Source organism: Anabrus simplex, chromosome 6 (assembly GCF_040414725.1).
Source record: "Anabrus simplex isolate iqAnaSimp1 chromosome 6, ASM4041472v1, whole genome shotgun sequence".
Taxonomy (NCBI): domain Eukaryota; kingdom Metazoa; phylum Arthropoda; class Insecta; order Orthoptera; family Tettigoniidae; genus Anabrus; species Anabrus simplex.
In genome coordinates, this window is record NC_090270.1 from 244,490,873 (window position 1) to 244,509,928 (window position 19,056).

Genomic DNA, 19,056 nt, shown 5'->3' on the forward strand with positions numbered 1-19,056 from the left:
GATTGGTTTCTATTAGTTTTATTGTTTTTGTATGGGTATATTGGGGTACTTATTAAGAATTTCATGTGATACTAAACTGTGGTGTTGCTGAATTTTCAATTCATTTGCGATTTTGCAAAATTCTATTGAGTTTTGAATTGCTTTTTTAGTTAAAAGTTTGTAGTGCTTCTTAAGGAACATTTAAATGAAGTGTAATATTTTTTACGTTGGACTTGATCTAAAATTTATGATGGGCCTCATAGGAACATTTTCCTTGTAAACTTTAGTATATGATTTAGCTGTCCATAGTCTAGGATTCATTATGGTTATCTTTGAGATTTGTTATTCATTTAGAAAGAAATGGGTGTTTTTAAGTAATGTTTGTAAATTTTTCTGGATTTTGGCATTTGGATTTTTTTTTTGAAATGTCATCGAGGAAGCATTGTTTGGTTTTTGTTATGTACTCGTTTTTGTCAGTAATGGCAGTTTTGTTACCTTTATCTGCCTTTGTTATTAATAAGTTGTTTTAATTTTGTCTACGTTTCTTAAGCTGTATGCCATCGATGGCATTTTCATTGAAGTTGTTGTTATTGTTGAGTTTGTTAATGTATTTTGGTAATCTTTTTTTGACTTTGTGTTTAATTTTGTTATATAGATCAGATGGAATTTTGATTAGAGCATTTTCGGTTTCTGCAATAATGGTGGTAACATTTTGGAAAATTGAGGTGTTTTTCCAATTGTGTTTTGGCCCCTTGCTCAATATATTGGTTTCTGTTTTGTTAAAGTTTGCCTGTTAAGTTTTTAATGGGCAGGTGGAATATGTGCCTTCTGTCTTCATTTGGTTTAATGGGGGCATTTATTAGGGAATCTCTCTTGTTTATACTGGGTTTTTGAATATCTCAGTGCATTTAACATTCTGTTTAATGTGTTCTGTTTACGGATTGCTAAATTTGTTAGTCGATCTTGAGTAATTCGTTGGAATTGTCCCAATAGTTTGGGGGCAAATCATGGGATGCTTTGAGATTTTTCATAGAGTTTTGTGTTGAGGAATTGTTTTCTTCCTATGAAGGAATTTTATATCATCTCTTAATCATATTTTCTTTTCTGTGTCTGTGTTACATGTTTGAGTGGTGTTCTTGTGCCTATTATTATGTCTTTTGAGAACATGTGGTGTTAGGTCATTCGATAGGCATTCTCTTTGAAAAGGAATGTTTTTTATTAATTTGTTATTTTAATCCTCAGGTTCTGATAACTGTAAGCAGTGCATTTTGCCTGGTTGGTTGTAATATCATAATCTATTAACTTCATTTTCCTATTGATGATTCCAAAGATCACAAGTATAAAGATTGGAACTTTCCACCTAATTAGTAAAATTGTTTATCATAAGGTATTTAAAATGATTACATTGCAGTACCGGTTTTGACCCTAAGTGTGGGTCACGTTTAGCTGCTGAAGAACCTTAGTCTTATTAAAAATAACTTATAATATTACGTTTCTAATTTTAAATAACCAATTCTAAATTACATTGATGCGTTGTTATATTAAAATATGCTTGGAAGAGATACTTGAAAGTCTAAAATGTTCACCACTTCTTGATGTTCTTTTATAACTCATCCATTTGCTTACAGTGTTGCAATGTTGATACTCTTATTTTAAGTTTAAATATGTCTTAATAGTAAGTTAAAAGGTACTGTGTTTTGTAAAACTTGCATCAGTAAGAAGTTTAGTAATTATCATATGTCCTGATGTGCTTGTACAATGAAACAGGTGCAAGTTGCATGTTTTGAGTGAATACATTTAAAATTTAAAAGAAAACAAATCAAAGAAAGACTATGATTTTCACTTTTAACAATGCCAATATCCACCCCATAACTAACATCTTTCAAGACGTAATTTAAGAATAACCTTTCAAAGTTTATGCAATAACGCCACTCTCCTGCATAATACTAAATCCACTAACGAAAACAAGAAGTATAACCATTCAGGAGTATACTGAATGAAATGCAACAATTGTGAGGCCAGTTGCATCGGGCGCTCTGGCAGGAGCTTTCTCATCCGGTATAATGAACATTTAAATGCTACATAACACAATCATTTTTTTATCCATAGGACAACACCTAAAAGATTAAAAACATAAATTTTCTAATATCAAAAATAAAACGGAAATTACATTCTAAAGGCCCTTTGCTCTATATATTGGTGGAATTCTTTATCAATATGCCAATATCTTAATGAAATAACAGAAAATAAACATCCTTTTAAACACCGCCATCCCTCCATTAAAAAGCATCTACTTAAAGAGAGTCAATAAACAGAAACAAGGACACACAACCAAGTCTCCGTAGGGCACGCCCTCTCCTACACCAGCCTTTCCCCGAGCCCTCTCCCTTGCTCCACCACCTTTCCCGTCCAATGCTGCAACAGCTAGCCCCTGTTGTACTCGGAACAGTGCACGGCGCGCTCCCGACAATCACACAAATGACAAATCAAGACGGCAACTAAGTAACACACATATGAGAGACTTTTCAAACTTAAAATAAGAGTATCAGCATTGCAACATTGTAATCAAATGGATGAGTACATGTATGAACATAAAGAGCAATGACATTTTAACGATCTAGTGAACATTTTAGACTTTTAAATATCTCTTCCAAGCATATTTTATTACAACAATGCATCAGTGTAATTTAGAATTAGTTATTTTAAATTAGAAATGTAATGTTTTAATATTATGTCATTTTTGTTAAGACTAAAGTTCTTCAGCAGCTGAAGATGACCCATCCTTAGGGTTAAAACCAGTACTGCAATGTAATAATATTTTAAGAACCTTATAATGATCAATTATATTAAGTGGGAAGTTCCAATCTTTGTACTTGTAACCTATTGTAGCCGGTTCCTACACTGCTGTGGTTTATTTTTGTCACTAATATGTGCGCGAGAGATGAGGTTAAATACCCTTATGCATGCTTCTACTCACCAGAAACCTCATGGCCTTGCAGTTTTTCCCTTCCAGTGCATTTTTTATTCCATTTCTGAACGAAGGCTAGTGCTGGCCCAGCTAGCTGTGTGTTCGTTTTGTGATTGCACAAGCATGTGTTTAATCGCATTTTGAAGTGTACACCTTGGCATTTAGGAACAATATACATGTTGACGAAATTGCCCATATCCTATTCAGTGAAGACTCAGATGACGAACTAATTTCTGAACTAAGTGACAGTGATGACAGTGTAGAAAAATCTCTTGGACATGTGACAGAAAACACAGTACCTGAAGGTTCATCTTTTTTTATCACCCCTCCTGCTATCCCATTCATGACTAAACCAGGTCTAAATACTGAAACAGAAAACAATAATGAGATGTCATTCGTAAATATATTTCTCGAATACCTGTGTAAGCGAACCAATCTGTATGCCAATCAGGTAATCAGTGCTGCGCCATATCTCTTCTCCAAACACTTTCTTACACAAACCTGGAGTCTGGTGATGGTTTCATGAATGAGACAATTCCTGGGTTTGTTGCTCACTATCACCATCATTAGTAAACTATCTCTCAGAATGTACTGGACAGAAGATCCAATTTTCTCCACTCCTATTTTCTCAAAAAGCATGTCACAAAATCTTTTTTTTTTTTTTTTGTGTCCTGTCATTTCTCCACATTAGTGATAGCAGTGAATAAATACATAGCACTGACAGATTATATAAGATTAGACCCATTCTACAAAAACTTTACAACAGATTTACAGAGCTTTATGCCCCCAAACAAAAATTGTTCTGGATTAGGGAATGCTAGCCTGGAGAAGGCACCTAAGATTCCGCATAAACAACCCCGGTAAAATAATAAAATATGGGATTTTAGTGAGGATGGTTTGGGAGTGTAATGCAGGGTATATCTGTAAACACATGATATCTGATGCAAGTGGTGTGAATTTACAAAGCACAGTTTTTCAGCTACTTGAAAATTCTCTTGGTTATGGGTACATAGTGTATGTGGATAATTAATACGACAGCATTGGACTCGCGAAATAATTACGGGAGCAGAACACTGCTGTATGTGGAATAACACAGTCAAATAGGGGTGTTGCATAAGACAAATTTCATGTTATTACCCGTATTGAACTTACTATTAGTATTTACATATAGGAGTGTACCGAAAGGAGCAGCAGGCAATTCTCAAACGGGGTGAAATGACTTCAGGAGGGACGAGGATTTATTGCTTGTTTCCTCGAGGGACACAAAGGTTATTACTATGGTAACTACCATCCACTCGGCAGAAATGCTTGAAACAAACAAATCTGGAAAAAAAAAAACTGAAACCAAAGTCTGTGACTGACGATAATCAATGTATGCATGGTGTTGATACTGCAGACCAGTACTTGGCACTCGATCCTTTCGTGTGGAAAACAGTGATGTGGCCAAAAAAATTTTTATTTACTGTACTGCTCACTATTTTATGCATTTTGGCTCATTCAGAACTCATATTCTCAAAAAACAATAACATCCCTGAATTTCATGCAGGCAGTAGTTAGGAACTAGTTCCAGGAAAAATATGAACCCGACATACAAGTACAGTCACCTGTCTGATATCTCAGTACTCTCCACTTCATCAGCTCCAAGTCCATGTCCTGCGATTTTGCCACCAAAGAGGGCACCTGCCAAGGATCCACCATTTAGGTTAGATAGGAAGAGAAAAGTGCATATTCTCTTGAAGTTTTCTCCATCACATAAATATACCTGCCAACTTTCCCAGTTGTTGACCGTTTTTCCCACCTCCTGATTATTATTTATCCTGATTTTAGCTTACTTTTCTGTGTTCTTCAAACATTTGTATTCAAATCCCGCCATTTCAGCTTTGTTCGCCAGAGGACGGAAGTCCTCTGCTCATTAGCCGCTTTCAAATGAAATATTGACGTTTATTTATACGAGAAATGCATGCGAATGTGCGATGTTTATTGAAACCTGTATAACGCAACCCATATATCGATTATCAATTTCTTGTTCTCGTGTGCTATGTTTCTGTTCATTCACATGCAGTCTAGTCGATTCTAGAGAGTCACTAGATTGGAGTCTTTTGTAGTAATTTAGTGACAGAATTTCAAAAATAGTGACTAGTGACTTTTCTAGAGATTTTAGGAGCCAGTTGGAGACAGTTCTGGCGAATTTTAATTTATTACTTGATAAAAATAGCATTGCGCTTCACATAATCTTGCGGGCACGTGATGCAATATATGAATCTATGCATTTGCTAAGTATGGCATCTAAGTGCTTGAGTGATTCGCACATGTGGAGCATGAATTTTCGGAATGCTTATCAGAGACCAATCATTTCACTCACACACTATGTGAGGGAATAGAGTTGTGTAATTTTCAGGCTTGTAGCCTTGTATAGCAAAGGTTGGGTTTTGAGACAATAAGTGTTATAATATATGTCAGAGTATTCCTGTATTGTGCAAGACATGTAGGATAATCAGTTTTAACCAATTTGATTTCTTCTGATTTTTCCTGATTTTCATATCAAAATTGCCAGATTTTTTGTTTTGTAAAGTTGGCAGGTATAGATAAAGTACAGTTCCTAGAAAGAAGGTGCAAAGTGTGCTTCAAAAATAAGATTATTAGTGAAACATGCTGTTTATGTGGAAAGTGCAGTGTTCTCATTCACCCAGGAAAGTGTGACATTAGCTATTAGAGGTCTTCTTTAAGGTATATGCAAAATTTTGTTTCCATATCTTGTTTAGTTTAGAACTTATTGTGAAAATAATTTGTTGTTGTTTGCTGTGCCACTAATAGCTGGGCCAGCCATATAAATAGCTTGCTCAAATGGTGGGCAAGAATGTGCTAAGTGAAAGATAAAGTCCAGAGTGTGTAAATATCAGGACGACTATCCAAAACTAAGCTAGATTATTTTACAAAGTTCTTGTATTGCAAGATCAATTTTACGAATTAAGTATGTACGGTTTCTAATAGCTGCCATGCAGTGACGAGACCCCAAAAGGAGGACTTTAAACAATAATAATTATAACCCACTAACTACTTAATTTTCTAGGACTCTAAGGTGCCAAAATTTTGTCGGAAGGAAGCTTCTTTACATGCTTGTAAATCTACGAACTTGAGGCCGGTCTATTAGACCACTTTCTGAACTGGGGCTGAACCAGTGAATTTTGCTCTAGAAGGCTGCTACGCCATTCAGTCCGGAATTTGCAGGAGAAACTAATATAATTTGTATAATGTATATAATGTATAAATAGTGTTGGTGTAAATTCTGCCAGGTATTTTCGAAGAGATGAAATGTAAAACGGTGTACTTCAATGTTCATGTAACAATATCTTAAGAAAGAATGTACTGTATTGAACCCTTGAACTTAGCGTTCCATTGTTGGTTGTCTGTCACAGCTGCTGCAGTAGAGCAATATCGAACTCTTAGATCTTCGGGTCGTAGCGGGTTCATTTCTGTCACTTTATTGACCAAACAATGGGGTTTAGAAGAGAGCCTAACTACTTTAAATGAGGAGCAAAAATTTGCTTACTAAATTTTATTCACTTATCAATGTAAAATATTTTTATATAAAAATCATCCATCAAACCACTTATTTATAATTTTTTTTAATGCAGTCACTATTCATTGCGTGAATGTTGTCTTCTCATTACAGGTTAAGATTGTTCCAGAGGAACATAAAAATATCATGAAATTCGTGGACAACAAAACTAGAAACAAAAATAACACCTGAGAATCGGGCTTAATTGATCAAAACGATAACTGAGAACTAATCCACATGATCCGTGGAAAATGTGACCTTCATCAGGTAGAATTCCAGATTTACATTTAAGGTTAATCACCAGTCTGATACCCTATCGGATAAAGGAACACCCGCCGAATGGACCCTTAATCGAATCAAATTGACTATCAGTTGTTTCGGATAGGTTGCGAAACATTACTAAAAAGCATGTTGTTCACTACAAGTTAACAGCAAAAGTCACAATTAAAAATAAAATTCCACCATGTATTGTCATCTTGTGACACCCTTAAGTTACGGAATAATCTCTATGCTGAAACATGCATCGCCCAAACAGGTGTTCAGAAGGAACCAACAACAACTTGATCCAATAGGATCTTACGTTACGTCGTTCTGAAGGAACAAAAACTGCGAAATGCAGGAAACATTTATTCATTGTGCATTTAGAAGAAATGCCGAACACTGAAGTTAAAGAAAAGTGATAGGTCACTTGAAAATATTCCTATAAAACCAACTTTCAGGTTATAAACGGTTATGTTAAGTTTGACAAATTTACAAGTCCACACGACAAACTAAATCAAAGTAAATCTTTCCATTTTCAATTTACGACTACCATTACAAATCTGTCTACCTACGCTTGTCCCACTAAACCAAACTACAAGTAATTGGTAGACCAATGTCTCACCTAATATAAAGTGAAAGAACGAAAATTGAAAATAAAAATGCATTAACAGCTGACGAATCGAAACTGCACTCGTAGCACAAGTCCTACATAAATCAGCCAAGTGTCAACACACAGCACTATCACAAGGTACCGGACTTCCAAACAATAAATCAAAAGTCAAGAAAGAAAATAAAGAAACTAAAGTTCATCGAACCTGAACGTGCATGGCTAAATTTCCATCAGCTAAGTATCCACGTTGGACAACCCTCACTTTCACCACTATTGGTGCCATGCGATTATGGGAACACCTTCTGGCTAGTAAGAATTATGCCGAAACATGGCCTTGATGGTACTTGTTAACACTCTTCGCATTTACATTCACCACTGCAAACACTAACAGCGTTTAAGTCGATTTGCAAAACCGCTAACCTAAGACTTGACTATATACAGACGACACCCTAATCCTGTCGTCGAGCTTACATAGTGTCTACACATCCTAACAATTAATTTATATAATACACGCAGCATCCTAAATCTATCGTTGAGCGGAAACTCGTATGTCTACTCCTTCATATATTCATATAATACGTGCAATATCCTAAACCTATCGTTGAGCGGAAACTGGGATATTTACACATCATCTACAATGTCAGGCGAAATCGAAACTTCCAACGCAATCCCAGATCTTTAACTTTAAACCTTGTTGAAACTCTAGCACAATGAAATGACACTTGCCACAGAATAAACTCAAGTCTGGAAATATAACTATGTCCATTCCTTCCAACAAAAGTGTGAAATTGAAATTAAACAACATGTGGCTACTTTAATCCATGACTAAAATACAATCTCAACAAACGCAGTGAAGTTCAGTAAAATGAAAACAAATTCAACACTTGTCTAACTTTATGTAAATATTGCCAAAACAATAATCACCACCATCACGAAATCCACACTGTAATTCAAGCATGAGATTTCCAAATGGCCTACCATCTCAACGTTCCAAACATTTCTATTCATGAACTATCCAGTGAAGCAACTTTCCATCGATTTACACAAGCCAGAATATCGCTCTAATAACGTCCAATATTCTATCCCACACTGTTTTCATTTAAATAATAATTTTGTCTCGTAATAAAATATACAGAATGGAAATTTTGTTACAATAACCTCATAACACCTCGACCGTGTTACTTGGACTTAATTGTCAGAAACAACAATCTTCTACAGAAATTGGTTATCATGGGAGATTCTCGACTTGAAATCATAATGGGTGTTACAACGTGCTCACTTATATTCTGACCACTATTAAATCAGTCAGCTGTTCCAGATTGCTAACATGACATCGTTATCATATACAGCCTGTCACAGAAATATCACATTTTAACATACAGCCTGTCTCAAAAATTCTTCTCCATTGACAAACATAGCCTACCATCACGGCCACGCATTCATTATACCTCGCTCATATTATACAGGCTTACTCTGCCATCAACGTCTTCCTAACTATTCTCATAATATTTCATTTCCAACACAATCCATTTCTTCCTGTTCAAAACCTTTCAAGTATATGTAATCCCATGATAACAACGTTATAAAAATCCCTCAATTTACTTCATTACATCCTTCCAACGTCAAGAACAAAAATAACAAACCGTGATTTTCTGTATCACCCATACATGGTGTCACAAAATTTAAGCTTCCCAAAAATAAATGTAACTCTATCCGACTTCACTGGATTATTTCGGTAAAATCGCAAATCTCACTTGATATTACTTTTAAATACATGTTTTAAAATAGAAAAATTTATCCTGATGTAATTATTATTATTATTATTATCATTATTATTATTATTATTATTATTATTATTATTATTATTATTATTTGAACTTAATTGTTACTTGAATTTATCATGCACGCCACGACTATTTTATCGTCATTATGTTAGTAACTTTTATCAGCCTGAATAATATTTCACACATTTTTAGCACAATATTTAAACTTCACATTTGACCGTTTTTTAATGTGATTTCAAACGCATTTAAGAGTTTTGCACGCTGACAAGAACAATAGACACTTTGCCTGAACATTATGAAATACTTATTCGACACACACAACATGGTAAATTTAATGGGACAAGCAATACAATCTAGCTACAAAATTATGTACAATATAGACAGACCAGTTAATGATGTCATCCTGGGGTCCTGGCTACATGTTAGCCAGCTTGTCTCAGATTTAGCCCCCCATGACTGGAGAATACATTATCTTCTTATACATTACGTACAATTACACAGATTTTACACTTGCAAATTTTAAAGAAACAAATAACGCGCTATTCTTGCTAGTTTTTTTTTTTTTAATCGTATGGCCTCAGCTACCGTGTACAGACATTTCAATTTGACGCCATCTAGCTGTCTGCTCGTCAATTTCGACGTTCCGTTTTACTCTAGGCCCACTAGATGGCAGACAGAGTAAACCGGATCTCTCTTGGGCGTCTATGGCTGAGATTTAATTAATTTTGTCGGGTAAATACCAAATGTATCACCAGAGATCTTTTACATGCCGACATCGTACGACATGGAGTGTCGAATGGACTTTCTTCCGCCCTTCAAAACTCCGACTACCTCTGCCGGGTTTGAACCTGCTATCTTGGGATCAGGAGGCCGACACTCTACCACGGATCCACAGAGGCAGCTATTCCTGCTAGTCACCATGCACCGAGCTCGATAGCTGCAGTCGCTTAAGTGCGGCCAATATCCAGTATTCGGGGGATAGTAGGTTCGAACCCCACTGTCGGCAGCCCTGAAGATGGTTTTCCATGGTTTCCCATTTTTACACTAGGCGAATGCTGGGGGCTGTACTTTAATTAAGGCCACAGCCACTTTCTTCCCACTCCTAGGCCTTTTCTGCCCCATCGTCGCCATAAGACCTATCTGTGTCAGTGCGATGTAAAGCAACTTGCAAAAAAAAAAAAAGTCACCACGCAACGTATTTTCCGTCTGCCGGACAGACACAAACTGTTATGCATTAGAAATGCGACATGGTACATATACTTTCGTACTGAACTAAAAACTCTCATCTTTCTACTCCATAATACAGCTTGAAACTAATATATTTTCCAGACGACACACTCTAATGTAATGTGAGTGGCACTAAGAGAGGATGTGTAAGTTTTCACAAAGATAAGATAAGAATGTGTCACGATGTTATAATTCTAGAAGTAGAAAGGTCAGATAAGCTAGCGTTGCTGGAACAGTTCAGCGTACTTAACACGCACCGTACAGGTAAAACTCGATCATTTCTTCGAATAAATATTTCAACAGGGATAGTAACACCCACTTGACTGTCTTTCGGATCCAATCGATTACCGTATTAACATAACTAAACATTGACATCAGGTAGATTCGACACCTCAACATTTAATCATTAGCAACGTCTCCTACAAGAAGTCCTATCTTCTTTTCTACGACTTTCTGATACATGAACCGTATAACACACTTGATACGTTCACACTTCTGTTTTAAATATTTGACATTGATTTCACTATCTTGAGCTCATGTTATGGGAGTGGAATAAATATCCCCCCTTGGATGATTGTGCTTTCACACTCAAGGCCATCATAGTCCTAATGGTGTATAAGAAGAGGATCCATTTTGGTTTTAAATGCTCATATATTCAAGATTAACCATGTTAAAATCTTCAAACTGTTAAATTACAGCATTTTTAGCATAATTTCTGTGCATTGTCATCATTTTAGGTGTTATAGTATAACATTTTATGAGATCATTGTTCAACATTTTATTCTATAGTTTATAAGATTAGAAAGATCCCATATCCAATCATTTTAAAATTGATATAAGCTGAACATGCCCATAAAACTTTTTTTTTTTTTTGCTAATTGCTTTACGTTGCACCGACACAGATAGGTCTCATGGCGACGATGGGATAGGAATGGCCTAGGAATTGGAAGGAAGCGGCCGTGGCCTTAATTAAGGTACAGCCCCAGCATTTTCCTGGTGTGAAAATGGGAAACCATGGAAAACCATCTTCAGGGCTGCTGACAGTGGTGCTTGAACCCACTATCTCCCGATTACTGGATACTGGCCGCACTTAAGCGACTGCAGTTATCGAGCTCGGTCCATTAAAAAAAAAAAAAAAAAAAAAAGGGTGAAACATGTACCTATGACTTTTAAGTATTATGTATAAATTTTAACCACATGAAATAGTGGATTGGATTGGATTGGATTGGATTGGATTGGATTGGATTGGATTGGATTGAACAGGTGGATCTATAAATATTATGATATTTGTGATATATATCATAAAACTTCACATGGTAAAGTTTTACAGTTTACATAATTACTCTTTGGGCATGCAAAAATTACGCTATAAGGAAAATAAAATACAATTCTAAAAAATTAAATGGTACGTGATAGGAGCTGTCTGGCTTTGAATTTGAAATCAGCATGCTAACAATACCCTAAACTTTGGAGACAGCAATTTTGGCGTAGACTAGTGTAATAGAAGCTAATTCATATCCATATTACTTAGCAGGATTGGATTATATTTGTAAATGTATGTTAAGTCAGCATTTATGCGACACCTCGTGTTGTTTAGCTCCTAACCCTTTCAGTCACGCATTTTTTCTAATCTGCCAAAAATTCTAAAATTTGGAACACTTGCTAAATGAAACCTTGTGATTAATTATATCTGAGCTTGGAAAACCTATGTCGAACAGTTTTTGAGATTTTTAATGTGCATTGTAATGTACATTGTGACTGGAAGGTTGCAGAGTACAAAACACAATTAATATTATTTATATAGTTTTATTCAACCTGCCGCCCCCATGGTGTAGGGGTAGCGTGCTTGCCTCTTACTTGGAGGCCCCAGGTTCGATTCCCGGCAAGGTCAGGGATTTTTACCTGGACCTGAGGGCTGGTTCGAGGTCCACTCAGCCTACGTGACTAGAATTGAGGAGCTATCTGACGGTGAGATAGCGGCCCTGGTCTAGAAAACCAAGAATAACGGCCGAGAGGGATCGTCGTGCTGACCACATGACACCTCCTAATCTGCAGGCCTTCGGGCTGAGCATCGGTCGCTTGGTAGGCCAAGGCCCTTCAAGGGCATTAGTGCCATGGGGGGAGGGTTTATTTAATCTATCCAAGTAAATAGTATGTAAATTAGTCATAAAATAAGTTCCAAAACAATATACCAAAGATTCTAAATAAGAAATCTGCCACAAAAGAAAAAAGAAAGAAAATTTATGGAAAATAGCCAAGAAGTAACACAAAAGTACAGTATTGGCAATTCAGCACCTAGAATTACCTTCTAGTTTACTGGAGACACTAGTCAATAGCATAGAAACAGTGCCTGAAGAATGAACAATTTTCTTCCTCTACAGATTTATGGAGTGTGATAACTCTGGAAGCAACTGCGTTCCCTCTTCATGCATAGGTGAACTTGACATTTTTGGCATAAGAAGTGCGTTCTGTTGTTGCATTCTGAAGCCTTGCATCTTGATGCAAATTTTTTGTCATCAAACCCTGGCATGTGGTTAATTTGAGCCAAACATACTTCATTGATTGGATGCTGTTCAGCTTGCTTGTGTCTCTTCACTTCTAGTACCTAATTCACATTCTGCATTGGCACTTGTTAGGCCGCAATTTTTGAGAGAGAATCAAGGATTCACCGATGTGTTGCCTGAAGTGAACCAGGTCCAGAACTTTCTTTCCTGGTACACCAAGTACTTTGGCATCCCTTTTATATTCCAATCAGCTTTTGGCGCAAGCCAACCTTTGAGACACAATGTACATTAGAATGTACATCCCACTTTATAAATATCTCGGAGTGAAATAAACTAATTATCTGCAGTTTATTTCACATTTCCTAGCATATTAATCTATTTTCTTTAGAATATAATGTTGTATGAACTTCAATACTCGCGTATTATAGCAGAAATTTGCCTTCAGATAACACACACTTTGCTAACGTCATAAACAGCAACTACGCAGTGGAGCAATTCCTGGTATTTTCCTGGTGAAACCGCCAGATGTCGGGCCAAGTTACTCAGTAGTAACACAGAAGATGTACATCTCAATGCACATTGTAACTCAACGGTCGCACTGCATCAAATATTTCCTAAACGGATACCTTAATATTGATGTGCATTGTAATGTACATGGTGAACAGCAATAAAGGTGTTTTAATATAATCCACCTATTCAATACTTTTATTTCCACTTATAGTGGTTACATAAATAGACTCACAGTTAAATGGGACATGTTTTGCCATCAATTAAGGGCATCTTCAGCCTAAAAACAATCAAGAGTACAACTAATATTAAAAGTAACAGTTACAACACCAGACTCAGAGCCAACAGAAGGACAGCAACCAACACAACAGTAGATAACAAATAACAACTTTCAACTAACATAAAACATTATTTCAGTATCTACTGACATTTCCTGGGGCAAGGTTTCAGCCAATAGTATTACCTACAGTGCCAAGGGCCACTTACAATTTTTCTACTGATGCTTCTATCTCACTTCATGCTGACGAATTTCATCAGTGGCCTTGGACATATTATATTTATGACAATCATATTTATGCTTATCTTCATGCCCTCATGTCGTTGGCTCTATATTATTACCATTTTGGTTTTCCACTAACATTTTAAATGAACAGTTTTAGTTGGAATCTTAATGGAAGAAGTTTTAGTCTCTGACAAGATTTTAGTTTAATCATTGACAGTGTTTTCATTAGCATCTTTATATATTGTATCATTTTTCACATTTTTATGTCCCGAATTTTAATAACTGGCTAAACTTTTAGCTTCCACTTTTAATATTAGTTGTACTCTTGATTGTTTTTAGGCTGAAGATGCCCTTAATTGAGGGCGAAACATGTCCCGTTTAACTGTGAGTCTATTTATGTAACCACTATAAGTGGAAATAAAAGTATTGAATAGGTGGATTAAATTAAAACACCTTTATTGTTGTTGAACTGTAAATTTTCAATACGGACCAAAAATGAGATTTATAACATGTAATGTTTATGGTGACCGAATGGGCTCCTTAACTACTTGAATTTACATGGGATTTATTATGACGAGTTACTCCATTATTGTGAATAGTAATAGGCACCTGAAGACATAATTCAAATCACCTATATTCCACAATTCTATTTTGGGTTTCTAATTTGATATTTGATGATATTTTTAAAATTTGATTTTCTCAAAACTAGTAAATCATGACATAACTCAAACACACACACCCATTAGTTAACATTGGCAGCACCTTAGTACCATTAGCATAATATGCAGATACTACACTGTAGTGTGATTTTCCATAACCACGCGTCACTGTACCTTTTTTTTACTTTTCTCAGTAACAGTCCTAATTTGAGGGTACACCAAATATGAGCAGCATTTTGTCCATATTTGCTATTTGTCCCATGTTTTAAAAAAAATCAATGGTTCAAGAGAAGAAATGCAACAAATCTGATCTGTTCCTTCATGATAAAAGATGTACCCCATTTGAAAGACCAATTTTAAGAATAAAAAAGTGCATCTTATACACTGGAAAATATGGTACTTTCGAGGTTAGTGGTCTTAATGTCCCATTAACTCAGATATGGTTTTGACGCCAGCGGGGTAGGAAAGTGCTATGAATGGGAAGAAGGGTGCAGTGTCCTTAATTAAGGCTAGCATTTGCCTTGTATTTTCAGTCCTGCTGATGGTGGGGTTCAAACCCATCATGCCCATTACAAGATATTAGTATCATTCTGTTTTGATGGTTTTCACTTTACAATAGAAAAGCTTTTGTTACGTCCTCCTGTTCAGTACATAAATCCATCTTTAGATGCAGTGATTTTTAATCAAGCATGTTTTGGCCCATTTTGAGCCATCTTCAGAAAAAAAAATAATTAAAAGCTACATTAATTTGAAATAGTATTGTCAAAACCAATGAAAAAGAGTATATAAAATCCAAGTGAGACATGATGATAAATCTAAAACAAACAAGGTTGGGGCAAGGTTGGAAACCTCTATGTCTAAAAGTTTTGAATGTCACTCTGAAACAAGGACAAAATCACAAATTAAATAGTTGGAACAGTCCTTCTTCAATATGTCACACGCTCATATATTCTGGAGGGCAACAGAAGCTAATGAACATAGGATAAGTAAAACAAAGGCCATGTACAGCTTTGTGTGACTCAAATACTGGATACTGTCAATATCATATAAAGTCCAGATGTGATCTGTAATCAAAAGAAGGGGAATGAATGTATGTAAAGAGGTTGAGCCAAGAGGCAAGAAACAAAAGTAAAATCAAACGTGTGGCTTATTAAATAATTGCCCTCTCGAACAGCCTGACCTTGTTAGTTTGGAGTTCTGATTTCCACTAGCCGTGTGTGTGGCTGGCTCAACTGTGTTTGTATGGTTGGAGGAAGGAGTGGGGCGCTAAGCGGGTGGGAAAGGGGAGGGGGATGGGTGGTGTTGAGTTGAAGAGCCAGAAGCAAGGTTTTTTCTTATTATAAAATTGTTGGCAAATAAATGGAATGAACGTTTTGAGTTATGTATTCTTTCTTCTGTTAATCTCATTTAAATTGTGAAAAGGGTTCCTAAATTGGTCTATGTTGATGTGGATGCTCGCGAGAATATTAAGGAAAGGGCATTTTTGTTCATAATGTAGGATCTTCAGATCTTGATCAATTGTGGTGTACTTGTGACTAGATTCTTTATGATGCTTACTCATAGCTGAAAAGTGATTATATCTAAGAGCATTACAATGTTCAGTGTACCTTATTGTGTACCTAGCCATTGTTTCATTTATCCTATGTTCACTAGCTTGTTGCCCTCCAGACTATATGAATATGTGAAATATTGAAGATGGACTGTTCCAACTTTTTAATTTATGATTTTATCCTAGTTTTAGAGTGACACAAAAAACTTCTAGGCATGGAGGTTTCCAACCTTGCCACAACCTTGTCTGGTTTAGATTTATCATCATGTCCCACTTGGATTTTATATACTCTTTCTCATTGGTTTTAACGATACTTTTTCAGATTCATATAGCTTTCAATGTATTTTTCCACTGAAGATGGCTCAAAATGAGCCGAAACATATTTGATTAAAAATCACTCCATCCAAAGATGGATACATGTGTTGAACAGGAGGACATAACAAAAGCTTTTATAATGTAAAGCTCATCATTCCCCGAACACAAACCTACAGTTACGTGAACCAAGCTATGCAGTCAGCTCATTGGTAATGTAAATTCTGCAGCAGTATATTGAATCCATTTAAATATTATAAGTGTTTTCATAAAAGATCTTTTTAATGTTTGTGCATAACATAAACATTCAATAAACACCAACACACCGTGCTGCACATCAAATTAAAGATTTGTTTCTATTTGTATTCATTTTTTAGTGCAAGTAAAAATACTAATTCTCTTTTTTATTCTCTTCTTCAGAAAACAACCAACACCAGATATACTGTACGTATTCTGCAGTGCTGGTCGTAATGCTCACCATCGTCAGACAACATCAATAGTAGAGGATCCAGGTTTCAGAGCATTTGTTTCATTACGTGTCCTGAAATAATCCCAAGCAGGAAGAAGTGGAGAGATTTAATTGATGAGAAATGCCAACAGCTATTAATAAATGTCCAAGAGGAATTGCTGCAAATTGAACATGTATCTCTGACATCAGATAAGTGGACCTCACTAATTCATGATTCTTATATGGTCATAAATAGCCATTATATCACCAACATCTGGTCCCTAAGAATAACTTAACTCCAAACATTTCACTTTCATCAGGCACACAGAGCTCAAAAGACAAGTGAAATGCTGGATAGGGCTATTAATGACTGGGGACTTCTGGGAAAAGTGAGATCCATAGTTACAGACAACTCAGCTAATACAATTGCCATCATACCATTAATGAGTGATGGAGATGCAGGTGTGCACTTGCCATGCCTTGTGCATACTCTTAACCTAGCTGTTAAGAAATCTCTGGAGTCTAACACCACAATGCCCACAATTCTAAAGAATGCAGGAGAGTGGTGGGCTACTATAAGTAAAGCTCCAATGAAAAAGATAAACTTGCTGAAACACAGAGGTTCCTGAAGAAACTGCAAGAAAAACTAATCCAGGAGGTAGACATGAGATGGAATAGCACATTCCACATGCTATTAAGACTGCATCAGCAAAAGGAGGGTGTTGCAGCAAGTCTTAGTGTTGTGGGTGTGGCAATGGAACATTTTATGCAAGATGATTGGGCTGTTGTTAAGGAATTAATCATATCCTTTCGAAGCTGTCAGCACAGACTTGTCATCATCGAACATCACAACGGAAAGTCATCTGCCATAGTAGAAACCTTCCTAGAATAGTTGAAAGATCCACTGGAATACTGGAAGTGCATTCAGCATAGATAACCTTCTGTAGACAAATTTGAACTCCGGCACCATCCGTTCTATCTGAACAGATTTTTTCAAAATCTGGGCAGTTAATCACTAAAAATTGGAGCAGATTTCAGGGGGACATACTGTAGTGAAGAAAATATTTTTTGAATAAGAACCATCTTGAATACAAGTAACTTTCATGCTGGACTCAATATGGCTTAAAATTTAATAGGTCCAATTTCTGAACTTTAATTTTTATTTATACTGGAAGAATTTTGTTTTGCCCTTTTAGATAATACATATAAACCAGACATACCAGTATCATTTTTTTTTTAAGGGGTTGTTAAAAATATACCTTCCTTAGAGCCCAGATATTATGAACCTGAATGTGAACAACTATAATAAAAAAGTGCTAGATGATTTTATACTATTATTAAATACGGTATAACACATCTCTCACGTATGTATATGAATAATTTAGTGTTCCTTAAGAAGAAATAAAAAAGCTGATGCTGTAACTGGTCCACATATTGTACAAATCTAGGATACTACTATCCCTAATTGATTGCCTTATTTTGTGTATATGCTTGAATATTAATTAATTATATGAATGGTCGTGAATGGACTTATTAGTCTTTATCAAAAATATGACTCGCAATAGTAATTTTGATTTCAAGTTAAAAGCTTCCCAAGTATGGTCATCATGATTATATCCATGTCTCCTCAGATGCTCCTGTATGAAGCAGCAACAATAGCTTTATCACGGACTGTAATGAAATCTTTTAGTTGGGTTTCCACAAGGTAGTTTAGATCATGAAATAAGTGCCTTAAGATCTTGAATGGCATCACAGTCGCAATCAGTATTGCCCACACAAATCACACTGAATGGATATAGGAGGGCAGGGTTGTAATTGACGGAGTTGTAATTGACAAGCAAGACAAGCATGATTAGATAATGCTTCATCTACTCTTTTCTCTGAATTCCACCCATTCAGTCAATTATTTGTCTAGTCCATTTTCATAAGTAGTCTCCCATGATCTGCCCCATCGAAAGCCTTCTTGGACAGGCCATTAGTGATATAGTCCATTTGACCTGCTGGTACTAAAATATCTGGTGTATCTTGCTGGAATACTACAAGTTGAGCCTCACTAGAATTACCTTTTCTACACATAAATTGTCTTCTATCAAACCACTTAGCATTTTTGCAATCTTGTTGAATATAATCAGAAAGAATGCTTTCCCAAATCAAACTGACTGGCCTGTTGTTATACACTTTGTTTAT

General features: G+C 35.9%; 1 protein-coding gene across 1 annotated transcript in view; it reads left to right on the forward strand.

The window, feature by feature from the left end:
- LOC136876387 (uncharacterized) overlaps nt 1–17,498 on the forward strand; it is a 94,034-nt gene extending 76,536 nt beyond the window's left edge. Inside the window, exon 8 of the mRNA XM_067150290.2 lies at nt 17,190–17,498. Coding sequence (XP_067006391.2) covers nt 17,190–17,498 — 309 coding nt within the window. The remainder of the gene's footprint in view (nt 1–17,189) is intronic.
- Nucleotides 17,499–19,056: the final 1,558 nt, after the last annotated feature.